The sequence below is a fragment of the Stylophora pistillata genome, chromosome 8 (genome assembly GCF_964205215.1).
Source record: "Stylophora pistillata chromosome 8, jaStyPist1.2, whole genome shotgun sequence".
Classification (NCBI taxonomy): domain Eukaryota; kingdom Metazoa; phylum Cnidaria; class Anthozoa; order Scleractinia; family Pocilloporidae; genus Stylophora; species Stylophora pistillata.
The window spans coordinates 25,015,727-25,040,771 of NC_142526.1; the positions used below are offsets into that span (position 1 = coordinate 25,015,727).

Genomic DNA, 25,045 nt, shown 5'->3' on the forward strand with positions numbered 1-25,045 from the left:
ATAGCGAATCAAGGGATCCAACTATTCAGAAACACAAATTGTAAGTTACGAAACCGTTTGTTGCTTCAACTAAGAATATTGTAAATAATAATTTATCTCGAAACTATTTAATTTTAAGTTGACTACGACGTAACCACGGATGTAACGAGTCGTGTTCACCCTAGTACAAATAAAATCTGACAACTTTGATCCCTAGTGGGCTAATCTTCAAAATAAGTAGCACCTTCAACCATAGGAGCGAATCAATTTTGAATCAATAAAAGTAAAGGGGTGACGCTCAAAAGCATAATGCTCAAATTTTTCGAGCATGACTGATCTGACCCAACTAGTCACTGCTCACTGAACGAAAATACTGTCTGTAAGTGTGTATTCCCCAAGGAGGATAGGGGTGGAAAAATATCATTCCTTCGCTCAGGGAATTAAGTCACTTTAATAAATTAATCGCGGTTTTTCTCTCTTTATCAAGGTCATAAGCATCAGGTGAACAATAAACAAGAACGATTAGAAATGAGCATTTAGGAAATTTATTTCATTTTGCCGTGTAAATTAAAAAAATGAAAAATGTGAGTTTTAATATTTTACCTTTCTTCACTGCCAATTCATCGTTAAAGATAATAATAATAATAATAATAATAATAATAATAACAATAATAATAACAATAATAATAATAATAACAATAATAATAATAATAACAATAATAATAATAAAAGATTTATACCGCGCCAGTATCCTACTGTTCAAAGGCGCCTACAAAAACTTTAACATTAACACTCAAGAAAGCTAATATTAATTATAAAAGGCTTTTCTAAAAAGAAAAGCTTTTAATCTACTTTTAAAAACAGACACAGACTGAGCATTTCTAATTTCACATGGCAAAGCATTCCATAATGATGGTGCTGCTACAGAGAAGGATCTTGCGCCATATGTTTTCAAGTTATAGGATGGAGAAACCAGAAGGTGCTTGGATGATGAGCGTAGTTGACGCGATGGGGTGTAAGATGTAAGCAAATCACAAATGTACGACGGTGCCAAGTTGTTAAGTGCCTTGTAGGTTATAAGTAAAATCTTAAAAATAATACGTTGATTAACGGGAAGCCAATGAAGATTAACGAGAACCGGCGTAATGTGATCATGCTTTTTTGTAAGCGTGACGAGGCGCGCCGCGGCATTCTGGATGTGTTGTAGCTTTTTTATAGTGTAGGCTGGTAGGCCATACAAAAGGGAATTCCCTTTTGATAGATCTCTCTCACGGTGTACATCTGCTTTACTAAGCTTCGTAAGATTCCCCGCTAAAGCCTACATCTTTACATGGTAAAAAAAACTTCATATTAATTCTACAAAACTCTACATTTACAACTAACAGATATAAAAAAAAACTGTTCTTTGCCATTATTCTTGGTAGTGGTTACATAAAACCTAATTCTGTACCAAAACTTCTGCAAAGTAGGAAGTTGCGTAAGCTTTTATACACTTCTAGAAAGGTCGTTTAATAAAAGGTAAGAAACACCTCATCTGTAAAAATACTCGTATGCAAAGTGCTTTGAGGCTGTATCCCGGTTTTCAACGCTGGCGTGATCTCAAAGAAATCGTGATAAGTTTGAAGAACTCTGAGAAGTTTTGAACTTCCCACTCGTGTGACGTATGAACTTAAATACCATGCAAAGTTGACGAACGAGCTGATAATGTCTGCTTTCTCGCTAACGCATGGAAAACTGTACAGCGGTGCATAGTATTGTGAATATTACAAGGTCTGAATGATTTAACTTACTTTGAACTTAAATCTCGGCTAGATCCAAGATTTGCGTGCTTTCTCTGTAATATCAATTTAATTATTAATTAAGTCATCGCTGAGGCACAATTATGATTCAACTTCGTTCCCAGACTCTCTCTTCGTTCCGCCCCAAGAGCGGCAAGTGCAAGAGGAGAGACTCTGGAAACGAAGTTGCTGAATGAAGAATATCCGAAAAAAAAATGAAAATCATATCTCCGTGGAAACAATTAAAACAAAACATTTGCCTGGTTCTATGTAGTCCCTGTACAACTCACTTTCAGTGATACACCTGCAATTCCAAGGTTCGCATGTTTTAAAGAGATGCAGTAACTCGACTAACTATCAAAACATCGCCACTGAAAAATCTTTACTTAAAATGTTGCTTAGGCCTCCGTGTCTCCAAAGTTTACGTTCTCGTATATGTTGCCTTCTTGAACCTGAATCTCCTCCGCTGTAGTATCGTAGGATCTTTGCTGAGTTCTTGGCGGCATACACGGACGGCATTCTTGCAATGCAGGAATGGTCGCGTATGCTGGATCCTCCATGAAATTGTCTTGGTCTCTTGGAGGAATGCCTCTGTAAAATGGATTCTCAAAAGACGGTGGCACCTCGTTCTTTTTGAGCGCGACAATTTCTTCTTCATTTGCTTCTTTCTCGCCACTTCTCTGACGTCTGAACTTCTTTATTTGAGATGCGTTCGATGCACGCTCTTTGGCCTTTGCCCTTTTGAAGTAAGGGTTTGCACCTTCTCCAAGCGCGCCAACGTCTTCTTGGTGATTATCTAACTTGTTTACAAAAGATGTTCGTACCGGTGGAGGCTTAGCATAACGCGGATTCGACGCCCCCGTAAAGGTAACATCTTTAAGTTCCGCGTAGGTATTGTTAGTGTGCGACACCTGCGGTGGAGGGGACATTTCATAGCAGGGATTCAATGATCCCTTAGGAGTTACACCTTTGGGATCCGTGTAGGAATTGTTAGTGTGGGATACCCGCTTCGAAGGGGGCTTTTCATACTGGTTTTTTGAAGCTCCCCCGTGGGTAACATCCTTAGGCTCCATGTAAGTGTGGTCTTCTTTATTCTTCTTTTTGGCCCCTGCTGTCTCATCCTCCGAAGGTGTATCAACCACCTTCGCGTAATTTGGGCTGGGTGCCCCGGGTTCGGCAGCGCTACCAAGACTATGGTACAGAGGATTGTCAGACACCTGAAGAAAAGCAGAGCAAGATTAAACACAAGAAAATTCCTGCAAACCTTTAATAGTCCGAAGTGAATGAAAACCGCGTCAGGCAATCGCTTTATTTAAGACTTTTTGTGACAACCCAAGAATTCCAAATGCACAGCTCTAAACCCTCAATTAAAGTCAAGTTAGTATGATTTAGTTCAGAGGCTTTAATTTAAGCATGAACAAAAGAATGTATCCACGCATCATCAGAAATTTTGATTGATTCAGAAAAGACCTCAAAACACTCCGATATCTTTTGTGCAATCAGAGATAATACAGACAAGCCGGGAGTATTCACACGAATATCATGTCATCCGAATACTATGTTGCACAACGTTTTTATTATGGAAAATGCTTTTGCAAAAAGAGGAAATCTTCGAGTTACACTTAAACAGGGTAAACAAACACCAAGGGAAAAAAGAAGGCAAGGAAAGAATGAGGATAGCTAAGAATAGAAAAGAGCGATAAATAATACAAACTCGAGACATTAAATTGACTTCTTTCGACTGAGTGTTACCAAACCAAAACAAAACGAGTCACAACGGCCGATCAGGGCGAAAGAAAATATTACAAAAAGCCACGCAAACTGCCTAAAGCGCGGGAAAACGCAAATGACCAAGTCGCGATTGGTTGACATGTTGCATCTGATTGGTTGACATGTTGCATCTGATTGGTTGAGATGGTGGCACAAGTTTTCCTGACCAATCACAGAGCTAAGTAAGGCAAAATCGAAACAATCGCGAATTACTTTAACACTGTGTTGAAAATTGCTCCAACCATTATCGATCGCATCACTTGAACGAGGGTCTTAATGGGGCGATGGCTTTTACGGCTGACGGTTACAATTTTGGTCAATTTACTGCAACGGTTAGTATCTTCCCATAGTTGTCATTAGACATTTTTAAAGATTAACTTGTCATAAGACTAACGGTTAAAATTTTTCTTTTTTGCGCCTAACGGCTGCCCGTTAACCTCCGTTGAAACCCTCTTGAAGACAAAATACCCGTAGACTACTAAAGACGATTGCGTGACAGATTATTATGTCATGAATTCCAAACAGTTTCTTTAATCATAAATTCGTCAAAATCTAACCTGGATGTCGTTACGTTTGACGACAGAAGTTGGATTCAAATTGTTTAGTGCCAATCCATCGGATTCCTTCCTTAATTTCTCGGCCCATTCTACTCTCGATGGTCCTGACGATAGCGCATTGCCATGGTTGCCGTAAACTGGGTCGGAGAAATCCACGTCTTCCGTGCTGGACTGGTAACGAACTGGATCCTGTTCGTTCTATCAGAGTAAAACGAGAATACGTTCGGAAGACGTTTGTGATTGGTCTTTCCTAAATTTTTAAATTTTCATTAAACCGAACGAGGGAAAAACTTGAATCTAGATAATAAAAGCCGGTAGCATACCGGTAGTGCAGTAATTGTCTGGTTCATTTTAATTCTACTCAATGTAAAAATGATAAAAAAAATCCAAACTGACAGGAGGTAAACTAGCTGGTTATATACAGGGCGTGAATCACGACTAAAACCCTCCAATTCAACACGGTAACCATAAAGCCACGCAGCCTCAAATTTGCTTGGAGGAGTTTTTCTCATCTGCGATTGGTTAAATACAATATAACACACAGCTGGCAAGAAATAGAGGTTTGCACCTTCAAGGATACATCGAAAAAACAACAACAATATCAGGTGCGACAGAGAGAAAAAAAATAAGGCGCCGCCACGTGACGGCCGGTGCTGTCAATTTTTAACGTACAATGCAAATGAAAAAAAATTCAAGTAAACTGTGGCTTAGTATACAGGCGAATCTTCCGAGTAGAAGCCTAAGAGTGGTTTACCTTTGCCTTCTTGTATTTTCTTCTATAGTAGAAGACAGCAGCGAAAACGATAGCAATTAGGAGAATGAAGACTACCACAGCAATACCAGCAATTCCACCTGACCCTAGGCCACCTGCCGATACGCCCTCGGAAGGCTTTCCTATGTTGGTATTAAGACTCCCTTGGCAGGGAAGCCTGGCTAGTTGGAGTATGTCACAGCTTTCCACACACTGCCGCACACTGTTAGCGAGTATTCTGCAAGCTTCAGAAGCCGGCAGAGGGGAGTATGCGTTCCTTGCATCCAGCGCTGTAATAATCAAAAGGCTCTGCCGTTGAGTAGCCAGCGGAACTGTTTGAAGAACTTCCACGTAGAAATAATTTGATAGCGCTCGTCGTTTTCTGGTAATGGCTGAAACATGGTAAGAGCAAGGTAACTGAATACATAAATTCCAAAATACCTTTGGATTAAGGGAGCTATGTAACAGTATTTTTAGTAATTTAGGCGTCGCTTAAATCACTATCTGGCCCGACTTAACTAAGTCAATAATTTCTCATTCCTTGGGTGATGTAAAGTCTTTCGAGCGCAAAGGCTCATCACTCCCAGACTAAATCGACCACAGCTTCTGTAGCAAGAAGCCACAAGGAGTATTACTAACTCCATCCCCTCCCCCTCCATCTGCTCCTCTAAACGGGATTTTACTCCACCATAAAAAAAATTCCCTGCAGTTTACTTGCACACCTATGGGCTTTAGGCGGGGAGAGGCATTGTGTGCGTCACCTATATTGTCATAAGTAGTCATGCAAGACTCCTGTTTACAGCAAGACAAACCCAGATAAGTGCACGACGTTGATTATCATCACCCTTAAAGCCGGCTGTAGAGTGACCTTTCATACCTTTGTTGCCATCATTTCTATTCGCGTCCAATATGGCTCCAATCTCTTCCTCCAGTTCTTTCTTTCGTTGAGGAGATATCTGCGGTTCGTTCACAAGGACTGGGATCCGCTGCTGCATTCCTACACACCTGCCAAAAGAAAGAGAGGGGAAATTCAGAAATTCATGAAAGATAAAGAAACACAAAAACATGCCTAAACAGTGCTCCTTCTTCAAAGATTCCTTTCTACCTTTGCGACTAATACAAATCGTTTCATTTAATGAAACGTCATTCAATTAGAAGCTTGTTTCCTTAAAAGCAAACTCTTTTTACATCAATTATTCATCATTTACCTGATAGACGCTGAAAGAAAGGTCACGCACAATGTATCTCCTGTACAATCGCCACAAAGAGATTCCTGCCGCTCACATAACGTCCCTGAAAATCCCACTGCACATTGGCAAGTAAACGATGCTATTCCATCCTGACATGTACCTCCGTTCTAATGAGAGAAAAGCAAATAAGATAGAGAATCTAAGAAAACCATATGAACACTTCTGCATTGTATGTAAACGCGATAGGTCAGGAGAAATTTATCAGTTACAGAGCCCGGAAAAATGCGTTCTATGGCTTTTATGACATAGTCACATGCAGGCTCTATAACCTGATAAAGCATCCGCTTAGAAACTGATTTGGCCAATCAGACGATTGCGTACCATGTCGTTATGTTATAAAATAACATATGGTCAAATACCATGCCACTCACCTGACATTCGATCCCTTGGCAGTCATCTATGTCTGTCTCACAATGGACACCGGTGTAACCAGACATACACTGGCAGTTGTAGCCGTCAATCACGTCCAGACAGCTACCACCATTGTGACACACTGGACAGTCTTTGGTGTCTGGGCAGACACCATTGCTGTCACAATCTAAGCATAAAGGAAGAAGAAAGCCGATAATTAAGGATATGCGCTGAATTCTTCATTATCTGTAACTTTACCACATCCTACGAAATCTTGGTCGTATTAGGTCATTCAAATGAACTCATAACAATCAGGCCTCGGTTGTTCAAAGAATGGATAACTCTAGCTACTGGATGAATCTCTATCCGGTGGATAGCGCAGTACCTTTTGTTACCACTTACCCACTGGATAGCGATTTATATAGTAAATGGTTTGAACCCGGGGGGTAACATGTGAAGGTGTAGTCTGATCGTCCGGGTGAGTGTAGTCCTGAGAAGGACTGTTGTCGGTGGTAGTGACTGACGTTTCGACAACCTGTGCGGAAGTCATCATCAGAGTCAAGTGAATGATTGTTGTCAGGAGAATGTTCTTATTACAGTTCGTGTGAAATGATCGGTTGGTTTTGCCGTGATGTTATTGGCTGTAAGACTCAAGTGACGTGAGTCGGTCGTGATTGGTCTGTTTCGATCTGTCGGTAAAGTTAGGTCGTTCTTTTTCGGTCACTTGTGATGTTTATGTCGTGAATGAGTCGTTTGTATGGAGCGGGTAGTTGTTGACATCTGTTTAGGGGAGTCTGTTCTAAGTTAGTAAACCAGCTTTCCAGAGTCAGTCGTTGAAAATAGTCAGTGCTGTAGGTTAGGCATTGCGCAGAGTCCCAGTCAATGTTGTGGTTTTCTAGACTGCCTGGTAAGCCACAACGACAACTCATTACGGACGACAGTTTACAGGAAACCGACACACACAGACAGATTACTAAACGAGTCATCCTACAACCCTACATCACACAAAGCCACAACTATCAGAACTCTAATACGACGCGCACAACTAGTATGTGACTCGACAGACAGCTTATCCGACGAGAACAAATACCTTCACCGTGTTTTTACGAAGAACAACTACAACAACGACTTCACCCGACGAAACACTCACCGACCCACTACCACTACCGAAACAAACGACAACGCAACCCCTACGACTACAGCAACCATACCGTACATAAAAGGCATGTCTGAAAACATCTCGCGCATCTTACTACCCTTCAATATCCGCGTCGCCCACAAACCCATCACCACACTACGTCAGTTACTAACCAACGTTCAAGACAAAGACGAACCGAGGAACAGACAGGGAACGATTTATAAGATCAATTGTTCCGACTGCCAAGCCTCCTACATCGGTGAGACTGGCAGAAACCTCACAACAAGACTGACTGAACACAGACGGGCGACGAGGAAAGGTGATGTCAGCAATCACATTGCTGAACACCATCGACTTACCAACCACAACATTGACTGGGACTCTGCGCAATGCCTAACCTACAGCACTGACTATTTTCAACGACTGACTCTGGAAAGCTGGTTTACTAACTTAGAACAGACTCCCCTAAACAGATGTCAACAACTACCCGCTCCATACAAACGACTCATTCACGACATAAACATCACAAGTGACCGAAAAAGAACGACCTAACTTTACCGACAGATCGAAACAGACCAATCACGACCGACTCACGTCACTTGAGTCTTACAGCCAATAACATCACGGCAAAACCAACCGATCATTTCACACGAACTGTAATAAGAACATTCCCCTGACAACAATCATTCACTTGACTCTGATGATGACTTCCGCACAGGTTGTCGAAACGTCAGTCACTACCACCGACAACAGTCCTTCTCAGGACTACACTCACCCGGACGATCAGACTACACCTTCACAGCGATTTATATGTTGGATAGCGTGATTCGCCCTTTGAGCTACCGCGCCCTGAGTGGTTTCCAAAGATACCTTTCACATTACACCAAACTTTACCTGTGATAACAACTTGGAGTGATTTCCCTACGAAGTGAAGTGGTTTACTGACTTGATAACAGCTGAAGTGAACATGCACAGTTCCATTAGACTCATTGAAGTCGTTGCGCTGCAATGGGACCTTAGTAACGAGACGATCTTCATCATCGAGTCGGAACAGTGCACTCACATTCCTCTGAAGCTGGGGAACAACCAAGTTGTTCTTAGGAGTGTCCACTTTACACTTATAATTAGCATTCCTGCCATAATCATTGCAACAGCGTTGTTTACCACAAGAAAATATCGGCGACGATGAATCGTCGATAGTCAGTTGACCCACAGTGGTACTTGGTGGTTGATTTTCATGGACAGTGTGAGGATTCAAACAGATGTCGACGGGATGAGGCCTGTCATCTAAAATCGAAGTAAAAGGAAAAAAAAAAAGAAATTTATTAACACAGGCACAAATAGCTGCCTAAAACTGTCAAAAATTTAAAGTAGCTCTGAACCTTAAGTACAGATTTGTTTCTCAAGTTTTCTCACGATAAATCTTGATGTAGTAATGGCAATTCAGCGAATAGGGTCTACCGAGTTTGCTTTTTAACTACAATTAACGGTCTGTTTAGAAGGTTTTGGTGTTACTAAGGCAGCTTTTAAAGTCAAAAAAATTATCACAACTTGTTGAGAAAGAATCGCACATTGTTTTGAAACCACTTCCAAGGAAACCAATATAAAAGTGTGGAAGCCACGACCCATCAAAGGATATGTTATTATAATTAACAGAACCATTTTGAGCCAGCCACTTTAATTAGATTTGTGAAAATCTAGTTGAACAAAACCCAGCTGAGTGCACACAAAATACACCTATTTTCCAATAATATAACTTCATCCCCTCACCTATAATCCTTACGTAGAACGATCCCCTTACTGGTGCAGACATGTTGCCCCTACTGATGATAGAAACCGGAATCAAAGCTTCCTCGGCGCTTGACACGTGAAAATCCAGACCATCCTTCTTGAAGACAACAAGGCTGTCTCCGATTACACTAAAAGGTAATTGTGCCTGATCCACGAGTTCATACACAAAATTTTCTCCTGGATTCTGAGTCATTGTTGTCAAGGTGCCAACCAGGGAACCATCATTGGCTGTAATGGACACTTCACTGGGTTGAAGAAGAATTTCATCTGTCGGCTGATACTCTGAGAAAAAAATACAAATATGTTTAATACAAAGTAAAAGTATGCTCCGTAAACAATGTAATTTTTAATTAATTCTTTAATCCGTTGGAGTGTGTCTGGCTTCTAATTTCTCCGTACAGTACCACCCTTTAAAAAAATGTAAAAAAAAATGAGAATGAAGGAGATGATCATTAATTTGAGAAGCTCCTGACCATCAAACAAATTCTCCTCGTCAGTACCATAGGGAATGCATACACAACAGTGGGGAGAATATGAAAGCTAATGCTACGGTAGACAGAGTTGAAAAGTGCGATCTGGGAAACTTGACAAAATACAGGATAATTTATTTGCATCATACCTGAAACAATTATGGTGCAGTTTAAGACAGTAGATAAGGGAGTGCTCTTGATGTACTTGTATCCCATGGAAGAGAAACTTCCAACAATGATACCATCATCCTTAACTTCCACGCTTATTGTGAAATTTTGAGCTTGGGATATCTCCTGAAAAATTAAGACAATCGTCTGAGAAAAATAAAAGAAATGGGAGGAAACATGGTAAGGAGTTAACAGGTGCAACAAATGACAAATGTCCAATTTTATTGTAAAAAAAACAAATCCAATAGCGAAAAAGGAGGCTAGAATCTGAACTCCGTAGAAAATATGTAATTAAAATAATCACAAAATTCGGTTTGAATAAAACTTCAGAAACTTTTTAAAAATTCCAAACTGAGGGATTAAAATGAGCATGAACCAAAACTCAAAAACAACCAAACTAAACTCCGTAAGATACAATGAAATATACGAAGTTCATATATTTTGAACTGCGGTATTAGATACGTATGATGCACGATCCTCGCAGTAGATAGCGCTATTTAAGCAATAGCGAAAATCAGACCTGAAAAAAAATCAGGCCTGTACGGGATTCGAACCACTGACCTCTGCGATACTAGTGCAGCGCTCTACCAATTGAGCTAACAAGCCAATTCATTACGAATCAACTTAACGGCCTGCTCCCAGTTGGCTTGTTAGCTCAATTGGTAGAGCGCTGCACTAGTATCGCAGAGGTCAGTGGTTCGAGTCCCGTACAGGCCTGATTTTTTTCAGGTCTGATTTTCGCTATTGCTTAAATAGCGCTATCTACTGCGAGGATCGTGCATCATACGTATCTAATACCGCAGTTCAAAATATATGAACTTCATATATTTCATTGTATCTTATTTATCACTTTCACGGGTTTATTACGAATCAACTTAACGGCCTGCTCCCAGTTGGCTTGTTAGCTCAATTGGTAGAGCGCTGCACTAGTATCGCAGAGGTCAGTGGTTCGAATCCCGTACAGGCCTGATTTTTTTCAGGTCTGATTTTCGCTATTGCTTAAATAGCGCTATCTACTGCGAGGATCGTGCATCATACGTAAACTCCGTAAAGAAAAACAACTAAAATACGCGCGAGAAAATGTCCACGCTAGATAGATTCCACTGTGAAGGCCAAAGCCCCTCGACGTGTTTGGCTAATTTACAAAAAATCACGCACACGAGTGAAAACAAAAACATCACGGAGTGGGGAGGGGGAGGGGAAAAGTGGCCCATCTAGCCGGAGCTTAACCCAGCGGTAAACTGATGTGTCCACGCCCGCGGGGGATATCATTGTACATCACACTCACCGCACTCTTGAAAAGACTATTACTTTTAATTCCAAACGGCCAGGGATTTTGTTGAGGGCTCAATGAGTATGTCAGTTGTTGTTTACTCCTGACGATCACACTCTGTTTTGAAGGGTTATTCTGGATGACAATTTCGTTATCAGGATCATCTCCCTGTAGCTCTGCAATCACTGCACCAACTGATCTCTTCACACCAATGATTATGGGTGCATTGCATAATCCTATTGGGGCCTCATTCACATCTGAAGAGAAATCATAGCAGATGGATAAATCTTTTAACGGACTGCTGACAGCAAAATAGAATTTACAACAACATGAGGGGGGTGTTCGTGCAGAGGAAACGGACGGGGATATTAAAACCGAATGTGTGCACAAACCCAAAAATTGACCGTGATTCTATCACTGATCGTCGAGAATCAAAAATAAATAATTGTTTTTGTACACACGAAGTGATTTCGAAAATTTATTTTAAAAGGAAATCATACAAAATCAGCCCCGTTGGTAGCTCAGTTAAGTGCGAATAGGCTACAGGCCCACTTGAGGTCGAGGCTCGTTGGTAAACTTAGCCAGTGCCGAGCTCTCGGAAGGTGGAAACGAGTGAAAAAAGCATACTCCAAAAATGGCGCGGTTTAGCCGTTTTCCAGACAGCCACAACCGCTGTTCGTCGTTCACACGCTCTTTCACCCGCTTTCACAGCTTGAAGGCCTGGAAAATAATATAGGTAAACTTCCCTGGAACGACAAGTAATTTCCAGATTGTGATTTCACCAAAGGCAGTCGCATAACAAAAACCATTTCTCAAAAGGCCTCAAGCTGTGAAGGCGGGTGAAAGAGCGTGTGAACGACGAACGGCGGTTGTGGTTGTCTGGAAAACGGCTAAACCGCGCCATTTCTCATTACGGTGGCCAATTTACCATTTCAACTTTGTTGATATGTCCAAATTACTTCCTTACTCCCACCGACGCAGCCCCAAACAGTTTCTTTCGAAACTATCAGCCTTTATTCATTTCTCAAAAGGACTTTTGAAACGTTTTCAAATGTCAAGGGAAAAATAGCTAGCGAGGAAACCATGCCCAGCGAAAGGCACCAAGACTCTTGAACTGTTATTTTCTTCTTTCTTTAATTAGTCGGTTCTCCAGTACACACTTCTACTTAAACCCAAGTTTACTTTATTCAGTGTAACTCTGGTTAATCTCTCAGGTTCTCACTGAATACTTCTCACTGACTTGTGCTGCTTAACACTCAATTCAACTACAGAGTTCTCTACACTTCTGTACAGTCTACATTCTTCTAGTCTTCTTTACTCTCTACCCTTTCTACTAAGTAAGCTCTAAAGAACGTGCGTACATCATCACTATTGATAGATATGGGTGGGCATACCAGCTGGCTGACCCTGGGAAATGAAGCATTTGTTGTAATAACATTACACCAAACAACTTCAGGAGGCTTTCGAAATGAACAACAAAGTACTTAATCATCACGCTTCCGATCATCTGAATCAACCTATGACTGAGTTAGCCAAAACAAGAGCTTTCGTGTGGGTCCAAATCAAGGTCAGAAGACAAACTAAGCACGTCCACTCATGGAAATTAGACAAGGCTGTCACAATTCGGAAACTCATCACGACAGCTTAAACCTAAATAACTTGGGACTTTGAATCCATATGGTAACCAAATTCTAAATACAAACGAATGACGAAAGCATACTGAAATGACTAACTAATTATGACCTGATTAAATACTTTATGACATTTTGATGGACAAATGAGTAGCCAAACGGAAAAAGGTCATACAAAAGAGAAAACTTTGATCACATTTTTTAACTTTGTTGAGGAGCTTTACCAACAAACCTGAAGTTGTGCCGTTTCCCTGCCTTACATTCAAACATATTAAGAGAGGTCTCGGTTGGCTTACCTTTGACAAAAATGGTAAACAACTGCGTCTTAAATAGACTGTCTACCACAATGTCGCTGCAGTTTATCCAAATATCCAAGCTGTGATGAGCTTCAAAATTCAACCCAGTTAATGTTTTCAGGTTTAATGAAGCATCCACTGTGAAAAACTTGCTTGTTCTCCCAGAATCTGATACGACACGGTCATGCACTGTGCAACGATGCTGCTGACCAATGTCTGGGTCTGTTACTGTAACTTTACCAACGTTTGTGTCGGGTCTGTTCTCATCTACAGAAGTGGCGCTCAAAGTAATATCTGATGGCACCTCATTCACATCTAGATTAAAGAAACAAGTGAAAAATATCAGACCAGAAGGAAGGAGGCTACTCTACCATGACTATTACACAATGCAATTACAGACTGAATAGGCAAATGCGACCACTTTTGAAAGCAAGTAGCATACTGTAGGAAATCGGTGGTTGCGTTCATTATGTTCATTAACCGTTTCACTCCCATGAACTCATCAGTAATTGTCCTTACTGTCTTCCATACAATTCTTATGATTTTAGTTGGGACAATTTAGAATTGGATCAACAAATAATCCCCTCATTGATATTTGTCTTTATTCTCATCATTTGTCTGCTTGATATTGTATTGATATTGTAAGGAGAAATTCTCTGTGGGTCACTCATGGGAGTTAAAGTGGACTGAAGACTGAGGAATTAACCAACTATGGAATTGACTCAAATATCACAACGCGGGAAATATGGCCACCCACCGAAAAAAAAACCAAAACAAAACCAAAAGAACAGACTTTTGTCAGACAACAGGGAGAAATTTATGTGAACATTGGAAAACATAATCGCAAATAACGTTGAAAAAAAAAATCCCGAATTGAAACTAAACATAGTTGTTTGGGAAGAAATCTTGCCTCACTGAGCCCACGTTCTTCAGTACACGCTTTCTATAGCACATGTGCCTATGTTACGCTATCAAATGTCGGGGGGAACTAGCTATCAAGCCCTTGTGCTGCTAAACACTCACTTCAACTAAGGAATTCTATCTCTACACTTCTGCACACAGTCTACATTCCTCTAGTCTACTCAGCTCTCCACTCTCTCTACCATGTGAGCTCTAAAGAACGTGCGTACATCTTCACTATTGATAGATATGGGTGGCCATGCCAGCTGGCTGACCTTGGGAAATTAAACATTTGCTGTTATAACACTAAACCAAACGATTTCACGAGACTTTCGAAATGAACAACAAAGTACTTAATCATCACGCTTCCGATCAACTGAATCAACCTCTGACTGAGTTAGCCAAAACAAGAGCTTTCGTGTGGGTCCGAATCAAGGTCAGTAAACAAACGAAGCACGTCCACTTATGCGGGAAATTAGACAAGGCTGTCACAGTCCGGAAACTCACCACGACAGCTTGAACCTAAATAACTTCGGACTTTGAATCCATATGGTAACTAAATTCTAACTACAAACGAATGACTATTACAACATAACCAAAGTAAAGCGCGCGCTCTGATTGGTCAATTCTGCGTCCACCATGAGTTATGGATGCACTTGGTAGGTTTACTAAGCCCTCAAGAAGTTAGAGTCGCTCTCGGCTATCGCCTCGCGCGACTCTGATTTTGTGCTTTGTGTTTCTTTTGTGCTTACCTACCTTCCATGTGCATCTATAACTCAATAGTGTACGCTGTGGTGTTTACCATTTGTTAATAAAACGAACTAAGTACTTCATGACACCAACTTTGAGAAAGTAAATTGGTATTCTAATGAGATTATGATTAGCCCAAACTTGTGACAGAAAATCTAAATGCTCTGAGCTTCAAAAAGTTGATTAACTCAAGTGGATAAAACCAATTATTAAAAACTAGATCATTGGATAATGTAATTCAAGACTTTTTATTGGCTTAGCCATTATGGTATATCAGCCAATATACCATAATCTACAAATATGGCAAGCGTACGTGTCAGCTTAAAATTTAATAAAATTTAATAATTTAATTTAACGTTTTTAATAAAACAATTATTCCACTCGCGCTTTTTGGATATGAGATGATTATAGCCAACTTGGCGCTACGCGCCTCGTTGGCTATCTATCATCTCATATCCAACGCGCGCTCGTGGAATAATTGTTAAATATACCAGAGAGAAAAAAGATAAGTTATACCACCATGACCAACACTGTCCACTTACCCATAACTTTAATGGTAAAATGTTTTGCAATGAACATCCCATGACCATCAGAGCAATTCAATTTAATACTGATGTCTTTTGTTGATGGCAGTTGAGCTGATTCATAATCAGTCAAGGTAGGTCCTGCAACCAGATTTGTGCCCACAACGCTGACACGCCCACCAGCGTCGTCCAACAGTCTACAGGAAGGAAGGTCCCCATCTTGGTCTGTGAGTATTATGGAACTAATGAGCACTCTTTTGGCGCTGTTTTCTTCCATTGATGGTGTTTCAAGGGAAAGGTTGCTTGGAGGATCATTGATATCTATTGATATAAGCAAGAAATAATTGGAAAGTGTTTGATTCAGAAAGATGAGATCATAAGAGGCAAGGGTAAACACACAATCATTACAGTCGAATGCCAAAAGTAATCAATGATTGCACCAGTTTTTCAATAACTTGCTCAGTGACTTGCTCTTTCCCAAAGCTTTAGAGAATTTCCTTATTTCATACTTCAACCTCTCTAATCAGCCAGTTTGATACTTTGGTTTTGGTTTTATGACACTGAATCAAAATGCTATTTACCGCACTCTATATTGAGAAGTTGTCATTAAGGATTTCCTAGCTTGAAATGCTTCAGCGTTTAGATACTTTCTTCCCTGAGAAGTTTCAAATACCTTACAGGCAAAATTCACTATTGTTTTGGCTTAAGTTGATACAGACCTTTTGGCCTAAGAGGAAACAAGGGAAGAGGGAGCAGAGACAGATAGAAGACACTCGGAAAAAGCTTGCATTATATACCCCCTTGTTTCATCCCCCTTCTTATACAATACAAGTTGTGACACTCTTGCTTGAAAATCAAACATTCCCTCAAAAAGAACTGACCATTAATGGTTATCTTGAAGGTTTTTTCCACAAAAAGTCCTCCATTATCTGTCGCCCTGATAATGACCAAGACAATGGGTTTTGTTTCATGATCCAAGGTACCATTTACAAGGAGCGCCCTGTTGTTTGTTCCTCCAATGGTAAATGGTACACCAGCAGGTCCCACAATGGTATAGGTGTGGACACCTCCAGGTTGGTCTGGATCGTCTGAGGAAAGGCTCCCCACAGGAGTACCCGGGGGAGAGTTTTCATCCACATTTGTACTGGACAATGTAAGGTTGACCGGAGCCTCATTGACATCTGAAGAATATCAAATGTATGACACTTTGTTTGCTATATTTCCATGAGTTTTAAGTGGTTGATAGGAGGGTAAACTGAATGGAAAAATGGAAAAGGAGGGAGGAGCAGAGGAGAGTTTGGTGAAAGGGAAGGGAAGAGAAGGGAGGGAAGTGAATCAAGAGGAATGGGAAGGTGAGGTCTCACAGCCTAGCAACAAGGAAAGTAAGGACGTCGAAGGAAAAGGGGAGGTGGGGAAAGGGGAGGTGGGGAAAGGGGAGGTGGGGAAAAGGGAGGTGGGGAAAGGGGAGGTGGGGAAAGAAGAGGTGGGGAAAGGGGAGGTGGGGAAGGAGGAAGAAAGGCAAATAGGAAGGAGAGATAGGAAGAGGGGCAAATTGCTAATGAGTGAATACGTGGGCCAACAAATGTACAAAACAAAGCATAAATAAAGAAACCAAAGAACAAAAGGGGTACAAAAAAATATTTTTTTATAAAATAAAGTGAGGTAGGTGGGGATAAAAAAAAAAGAATGGATGGAGGAAAAGTAAAAACTTCAGAAGAGCAGGTGTCTGAAAGAACCATTCACCACTCACCTTTCACTGATATGAAAAAACTAGTAGACAGTGACTTAGATGGATGCCCACTATCAGTACATACGACAGAAAATGAAAGAGTTTTCATGTTCTCATAATCAATCTGCTGGGCTCCTTTCACTTTCAAAACAAGTCCTGTACTGATGATGAAATAACTTTCATCGCTGGGATGATTGACGTCAAATAAACATGTGTGAGACTGATGTGATGGTGACTTTGCATTATCGGGGTCAGTGACCTGAGAAAAAAAGTGAATAAAACAATCATTATAAATCAATATCTAAGACTAATCTATATCAAGCACTGAAATCTTGGCTCTGGTAAGTAAGATCCTTTAGGGGAAATTGGTTTTTCTATCATTAGTACTGTCATTTGCCTCATAAGAGCAACAGCTGACTAAAATCAGACCATGATTATGTTCTACATGCATATTGGTTTATGAGGGACAAGACCCATGGCCTGTGGAACTGACTTGTGCAAAATGTCATATTATCTCCAAAGCAAGATAACACCTTAAAATTAGAGTCACCATTCTACTTTGTTTGAGACAGATCTTCTGTCAGGTTATGCTTCATAAAATTAAGTTGTAAAGCTTTGCACCTAAAGAGTGCAAACTGTGAAGACAGCTGATTACACTAAAAATAAAAAAAACCAAACAGCAGAGGTGTACATACCACAAACTGTCCAACAACTGTTCCTGCAACAGAGTTTTCCAACACTGTGTGTGACCCTGTCAGAGTGATAGTTGTTGGAGCCTCATTGTCATTGATAATTTCAATGTTGAACATCTTGAACACCTGTGTTTGAGAATCATTAGCTTTGACATTCAGCCTGTACCATGATTTCCTCTCGTAATTCAAAGGAGCTTTTACTGTGACATTCACTTTGCACTCTTTCTCTAATCCTTGCCCATTATTTGCACACTGGGCATTAGCTATGTCAAATTTATTCAACGTCATCACATCTGATTGGCTGATGTCAAAGGAGATGTCATCACCATCTTTGTCAATTGCAACAAGTTGACCTACAATTGTGTTTACAGGAGCTGTTTCATGTACAGTGGTACTTGTCAGCATTAAAGCTTGTGGGATGTCATTAACATTTATCACATTTATGATGAAATCTTCTGTGGTTTGCTCTGCTGGTTTTCCAAAGTCTGTACAACTAACAATTATCTTGTACAATCCTGGTACCAAATTCTGGGCAACTGTGACCTTATTCGCGGTGATACCAAATTTTCCATTTGCATCATTAATCAGCCCCCACTTAAAATTTGCATGGAGATGAGTGTTTGGTGGGTCATCTCCATCTACTGCTGTCAGCTCTCCTATCACGGTTCCTAAAGTTGCATTCTCAAAGATGACAGAATTTGAAAGGTTGACCTGCTTAGGAGGATCATTCACATTCTGAACTGTTATTTGAAAAGTCTTCTCCAGCCACATGGGAGGCATTCCATCATCTGTTGATCTTATTTTTACTGCTAAATATTTGCCTTGGATTAAAGTCACATTCCCATTTAGAACTGGATTGTCCCATACATTTATCAACTTATCTCCTTGAGCCACTAGAAGGTCATTGGGTTGTTGAACTGTATACATAAAAGTCTGTCCTGGCTGTGCATCATGAGAACTTAAAGTTCCAATAATGCTATTTACAGGTGCGTGTTCTAAAAGAACAGTCCCCTTTAGAAGTAAGTCTCTAGGGGGGTCATTTTTGCGTCTGCAGTAGTAATTCCTAAGATTACTGTCCAGTACATCCCAAACATCTGAGGTCTGCCAGTTTTGTGTTTTCTGGCAAGTTAGAATGGAAGTCACAGAGGAGAAGTCAACTTTGGAATAATCCTCACCAAATTTTTTGTTCTGCTGTGCAAAAATCTTTGCAAGTGCATAGTCCTGAGGACAGGTTAATGAACACTGTTCATTGTAGGTTGTTCCTTGCAAGCAGTTTACATTAACTTGGCGACAAACAGAGGAGATGTGGTCACTGTAAGAGTCTTGTGGGCATGGATTGAAAAGTGAAGCAGGGCTGCCACAATCAAAGGCATGACATGTTCTGGAATCAGTGGCTAGATAATATCCAGTAGGGCATTGGCAGCTATACCAGCCATCATGGTTTGTACAGATGTGACTACATGGACCCTTACCACCATTTGGTGCACACTCATCAATATCATAACATTTGCTACCTATTGACAAATTAAAAAAAAAAAAAGATGTAAAAACTTAAATAACATATTAAGTATATTTGAGGAATCAACAATAAATTTTATCATTTAATTATTTATGCGTAACTCTTTATATCCTGACAATAGTGGCATAATACTTCCACAAATAATTAAAGCTTTCAGTTGATAATTCTAACTATCATACAAAGTCCACTAAATCATATGAAGACACAATTTTAAACAGAGGGGAAAAAACAATAGTGCAAAAAGATCAGTCTGTACCTGACTGTGTGTAGCCTGATTGACAAGAACACACCCCATTGTTACATAGCTGATCACATCCTCCATTGATTACACCGCATGATTTTTGTTCAGACAAATGATATGGACAAGAGCCTCCCCAGCTAGCACCAGTGGTGACAGTACGTGTCCTTCTTTGGGTTCCAATATGGCATTGCTGTGAACAGGTACTCCATGAGCTCCACCCTGTGCGAAAATTAATTGCATTCATTTTCCTTCGATTTCAATAGTTGCTATTGATTTTTTAGTGCCCTCTTCCTAAATGCCTGAGACCAAATGGGAATTGTCTCATGACAAAATATATTTGAAAGGGAATTGAGAGAGAAAGACTTATTATCTGTCTTGTTTTCTGAACCTTTATTAGAGAGTTCATTACAGTTTTAGACTTTGGCACAGAGCAGATTGAGAGCATTATAACTGATACAGGATGCTGGTTCATCTCTGGTACATTGTAAGCTACAACCCATTTTAATCAATAAGTTTTAGAAATTTTTTTCAGTAACATTAAATTATATACCCTTTGTGGAGACAGACTCTGACAGAGCGAGGTGTCTGAATCGATTTCACTGTTTCACACTTCACAAAATGGAGTTCTTGTAAGTTCCTTAAAATTGAAAATGACTGCTTCTAAAGGCCTGTCCATTGTACTACTTGGAATATGACTTTATTGAATATGAATATACTGTTATTGAAATTAGCAAACGCTGCTAATGAGGAGCAATTATTTTAAGCATTGAAGCAATTTCTGGTCTACTTTCCAAAGGTTTCAGAGAGTGTGACGGATGCATACCAGTCTTCCCTGGGTAGATTGTAATCCCCCCCCACCAGTTAAAAACGAGGCCCCAAATTAATTCTAACTTGCAACTGTACCAGTGTTAACTGTAGATAGGTACAAATAGAAAACTTAAGATAGTTGATTATAGAGAATATTTTACATCCCTTCCAAGTATAATTAGCATTACAAATATTACCAAAATTCAATAAAAGTATATTTTTACTGACAGTAATTCTTAAATGCAAATAAGTCAAAGTATATCAGGAAGACTCAAAGATTCGTTGCCAAAAGACAAATCTTGCTTCTAAGGATCTGGAAATTTGAAAGTAAAAATCTTCACCGATTTCTTTGAATGCCCCAAGTTAAAATTTACAAAAACTTAAAACTTAAAAACAGAAACAGGCAACATGAGAAAAATAGGCAGTTAACACAGCATATAGCTACTGCTGCCACATCCCACATATGTATGACTAGTACCCTGTTCTGCAAGAGAAAGATGATTCAAAAATAAAGTGACTAACTGACACTCAACCAATAATTAAATAATAACAAATAATCATAATAATAATAATGATAATGGTAATAATAATGATAACAACATTAATAGCAATGATAACTTAGATAGCTGAAGAACCTCACTGTTCCTCTATCAGTCTATCTTCTAAGCTCTAATAATGATAAAACTAGGCTTCTTTTAGTTTAAATTTCTGTTGATTTTCTTAAATTTTTCATTGCAATTCCATTTTTGTGAGATTTTTGTTTCATACTAAAAGGCACTCTGTGTTGTAGGATATGCCATCATTCCCTCATTCCATTGAATAGCATCACCCTTTAAACTCACGCTATCATATTTTGGACCTTGCTCGCTTCACTTTGCTCTTTGGGGTAGGAAGCAGATTAATTGAAATGGAAAAACACTCTCTTTTGAATATATAAAATTTTTCTATAAAGTTTCTAAAATTTGCTGATCAAATTAATTTTTAGATATTTTTGCAAGGAAAAGTCTTTTTTTGATTAAGTGCTGAAGATGCTACTGCGAAACTAATTTGAGATGTTTATCATCTTTTGTGGTGTCACGGCAAGAACTGAAAAAATCATATCTTTGGATCTACAAGGCATAATTCCCTGATTCAAGCAGAAAAATGCTCATCTTCAAAAAAAAAATTTCCTTTAAGTTCACCAATCACACCCACTATGAAGACATTTCTGCAACATAGAGCTTTGTTTTTTTTTGCATGCCACCCTGAAACAAATGTGAGATGTTTATTGCCCTCTGTAGTTTTCCAAAGTAAACAATTTGTAGCACCAGAAAACAGTGTGTGATCATGTGCTAATTTAGCCTCCTGCGCAGACATTCTTAGGCATTGTCCAGAACATCCGCGCAGGAGGCTAGTGTTAATTCTGAGTAACATTAGAAGTGATCAGAAGAAATTGTCACCAAGCATTGAAAGACTGAAGATGTTCTGAAACAAACAAAAGCCAAGAGTGAGGAATATTGGGTAACACTCTGCAGACTTTGCTGTGGGCAAAGAGGTTGTTCTTATTCTATTGTTACAATCACTCAATAGGACAACATTATGGCTTCCCCTCCATAGGAGGCAGTTAAGCCTTAAAAACACTTATCACACTGTTGTCAAGCGACCATGAGAAAAACGCTGAGCACACTGATGTCGTGGCTTAATATCTTTCTTTACAATCACTTCTAGCTGAATTGAAATTAGAACATCTGATATGCATGGGGGCTCTAAAACTGCACATAACTTCAAAGTGTTCAGTTTTATTTTCTGGATACATTTGTATAAGATTGTTTTTTTTTTTCTGAACACCGCGGGACATGTTTGCATAAATACTTAATTCTTCATTTTTACTCACCATAAGACTAGAATCAAAGCTGATAACTGTACATAAAACGTAACTTAATGATCTAATTAACAAATTTTTCATTTGAAACAGAACAAGGTTCTTTCCAGCTGTTTCACTTCATTGATTTGATTGTCCACAAAAACAAAGGAAGTTCCTATATGCTTATTGTTCAACATTTCTGTAACAACCTGCTGCTAAAAAAACAAAATACCAAAGCTAAAACTTAGACATCTTTTAAAAAATTTTTAAATACAAGTCAAAGGGTAAATGCACTAAACCAAGGTCTATACATTATAAGAAAATGAGCAACTTCTGAGTTGATTTTTAACATAAAACAACCCCTCTAAAAAAGGAAAAAATAAACAATGGATAACACACAAGGATGATTCTTTAAGTTGGTAGCAATTATCTGCCTTTGAAAATGCATAATTCAGTATCATTTTTTTTCTCATGCTTTAAAGAAGATTGACTATAATCACTATTTCTTTTAAATGAGGAATGTTTGTTATGATGCAGCGATGAGAAAATGCCTTATTTTAAACCCATGCGCAGAATCAATACATTACATAACTGCTTCTTGACAATTTCAAACAAAACATATCAAATCTACTTGATTTCCTAATGCTTTAAAGAGAGTTGGCTTTTACGTTATTCTTAATTACAAATTTACGATTTGTTAATAAGAGTGTGCAAAAATTGATATTTCAGCAAGCCATTTGTAGTCGTACAAAACAATATAGACTTCGTTGTCTAATGGCAACATCGTCAAAACAAGTAGTATTGTTTCAAACAACAATGATAATCTCAGCTCCGTACAAACGTCACATGCATATATTTACCACGTAACGAACAAAGATCAAATCTTGAGATCAATTAAAACACCGCACATTCATTGCCAAGGAAAAAAAAAACATTTAGAAGGAAACAAAAATACATCCTCTTAAAAATGAAATCCAAATACCAGTAAGAGCACTATTAAAGAACCTGTTAATCACCCGTCATCTATTATTAGCTTATGAAAACAAATACACTCAAATAGTTCCAATGTTGTTGTCATGCAAGTTCTAGATTGTCAGATCTCTAATGATCAACTTGCGACGTACAGGCTAAAATTATTGTAGATAGTACATACAACAACTTCCTTGCATTTAGAGAGTTAACATTATTTCATCAATAATTACCAAAAATAAATTAGCATTCTGCTTTGTCACTTTCAAGTGACAGCTCATGTATTTAGTCTGTCAATATCCTACAGTGCTTTTTCCTTGTGTAAACCACAGCAAGGTTGACACTCCAACAGGGCAAAGGGAAGTCTTGAAAAGAGAATAAAGCTCTGGTTTGTTGCGACAAATTTCATGCCAAGAATTATACTTCTACGCCAAATGAGATAAAAAGGATGGTTCATTGCCGTGAATGTTGAATGTTGAATTCATTTTAAAACCGTTTCTTTAGGAGGAATTTTCCGTTTGCGGTTTTGTTAAAAAAAAAAAAAAAAAAAGAAAAAAAAAAAGGGTTAAACAGCTATTGAATATTTCATCGTGAAATTTCTATCTTTCAGAGTCTCCATCCTTCTGCGCTTCCATGGCAGCACCACCAATTTACCTCCCCCAAGAAACTCCCAGAAACCCATCTGTATTCCCACTAAGGGTATTTTAAAACTCAATAAACCAAGCAGGGAACTGATCATAAGTAACACGGAGTGATGACCAGTGCCGTCGATTGGAACGAAATTACTCTTTAAAGGAATAACTAAATGTTCCGGGTAGCTAGATCGAGGAAATCCCAAAATAAACTTCCGTGACCAATTATGCGGACACGAATTATATGCAAAAACAATAAAGAGAAGTGGAATCGTCAGTACGGTTTACGTCGATTTTGTTCAAGAAAAAATATCGCGAGGGAGAATCTGCTCTTGCAAGCCAATTCAAATCGTACTAGTACTCAGAGAATTCGATAAGTTTTGGTTTCGAAGTATTCAAACTCGCCTTTAAACCTCAAATTGCTGCATTCACTAATAAAACTAGTACTCAAAAAAGTTGTACGACAAAAAATTTCAATTAAGTTTTAAACTAGTTTTCAAAACTTTTAAACTCTTTTGTTAAGTGGTCTATGATCTCTTTTGCCGATGAAAGTAGCCTGAACGGTTTAACTCGGCTGTTAGATAAGGAAATATTTCTAGAAGATGGGCATAGATTAGACCACTGACTAGCATATAAACACAACACTAATGTTTTTCTCCGTTTCACTCACCGGAGACAACGCAGTTTTGAGGCGGCGGTGGAGTCCAGCGCCTTCTCCTTCTCCTTCTCCATGCCTCGCCTTCCGTGATTATCACCAAAATCAACAAGTAGATAATGAAACGTGCTTGCATTTCGTTGATGTTTTGCGATGGGACCAATTGGTTGCAAGAAAAACGATCTCTTCTACGCGTGCCGCAGAAATTCTTAGCAATTGTCACGTTCTAAAAGCTTTCGGAGAGTTCGCAGCTGGATCAATCTTGATTTGAATTCTCAAGTTTCTGTACACATACTTCAACAACCAAACGTAGTTTCTCACTAACTGATTCTTGTCGAGGCCTGTATTAATTAGCTACGCAGTTTGATGGTGAAATTTATGAGGTCAGTTAAGTGATATCGTTTGACGTCACTGTGCTAAGATTACTTCGAGTATCAATGTGACGAAAAGGATACGTCTAGGGGTGAGATAAATATAAGAATGGAACAAAAATAACATTTTCCGTGTTTAACAGTGTAAGAGAGAAAGAAAAATTTGATAGAAGTCGTCAATTTTCTGGTAAAATAATCATAAATAAAACC

The 25,045-nt window shown here is 39.2% G+C and overlaps 1 protein-coding gene across 1 annotated transcript; it reads right to left on the reverse strand.

Moving 5' to 3' along the window:
* Positions 1 to 508: 508 nt before the first annotated feature.
* On the reverse strand, positions 509 to 24,827 carry LOC111334424 (uncharacterized). The gene is made up of 17 exons (XM_022940148.2): positions 24,480 to 24,827; positions 19,574 to 19,777; positions 17,802 to 19,312; positions 17,128 to 17,365; positions 16,259 to 16,558; positions 15,396 to 15,698; positions 13,204 to 13,518; positions 11,292 to 11,533; positions 9,985 to 10,129; positions 9,345 to 9,647; positions 8,469 to 8,861; positions 6,457 to 6,623; positions 6,044 to 6,192; positions 5,713 to 5,840; positions 4,839 to 5,227; positions 4,085 to 4,282; positions 509 to 2,974 (listed from the first exon to the last, which is right to left on the reverse strand). The coding sequence occupies exons 1-17, from the start codon at positions 24,598 to 24,600 to the stop codon at positions 2,156 to 2,158; spliced, it is 5,925 nt and encodes a 1,974-aa protein (XP_022795883.2). The 5' UTR covers positions 24,601 to 24,827; the 3' UTR covers positions 509 to 2,155.
* Between the last annotated feature and the right edge of the window lie 218 nt (positions 24,828 to 25,045).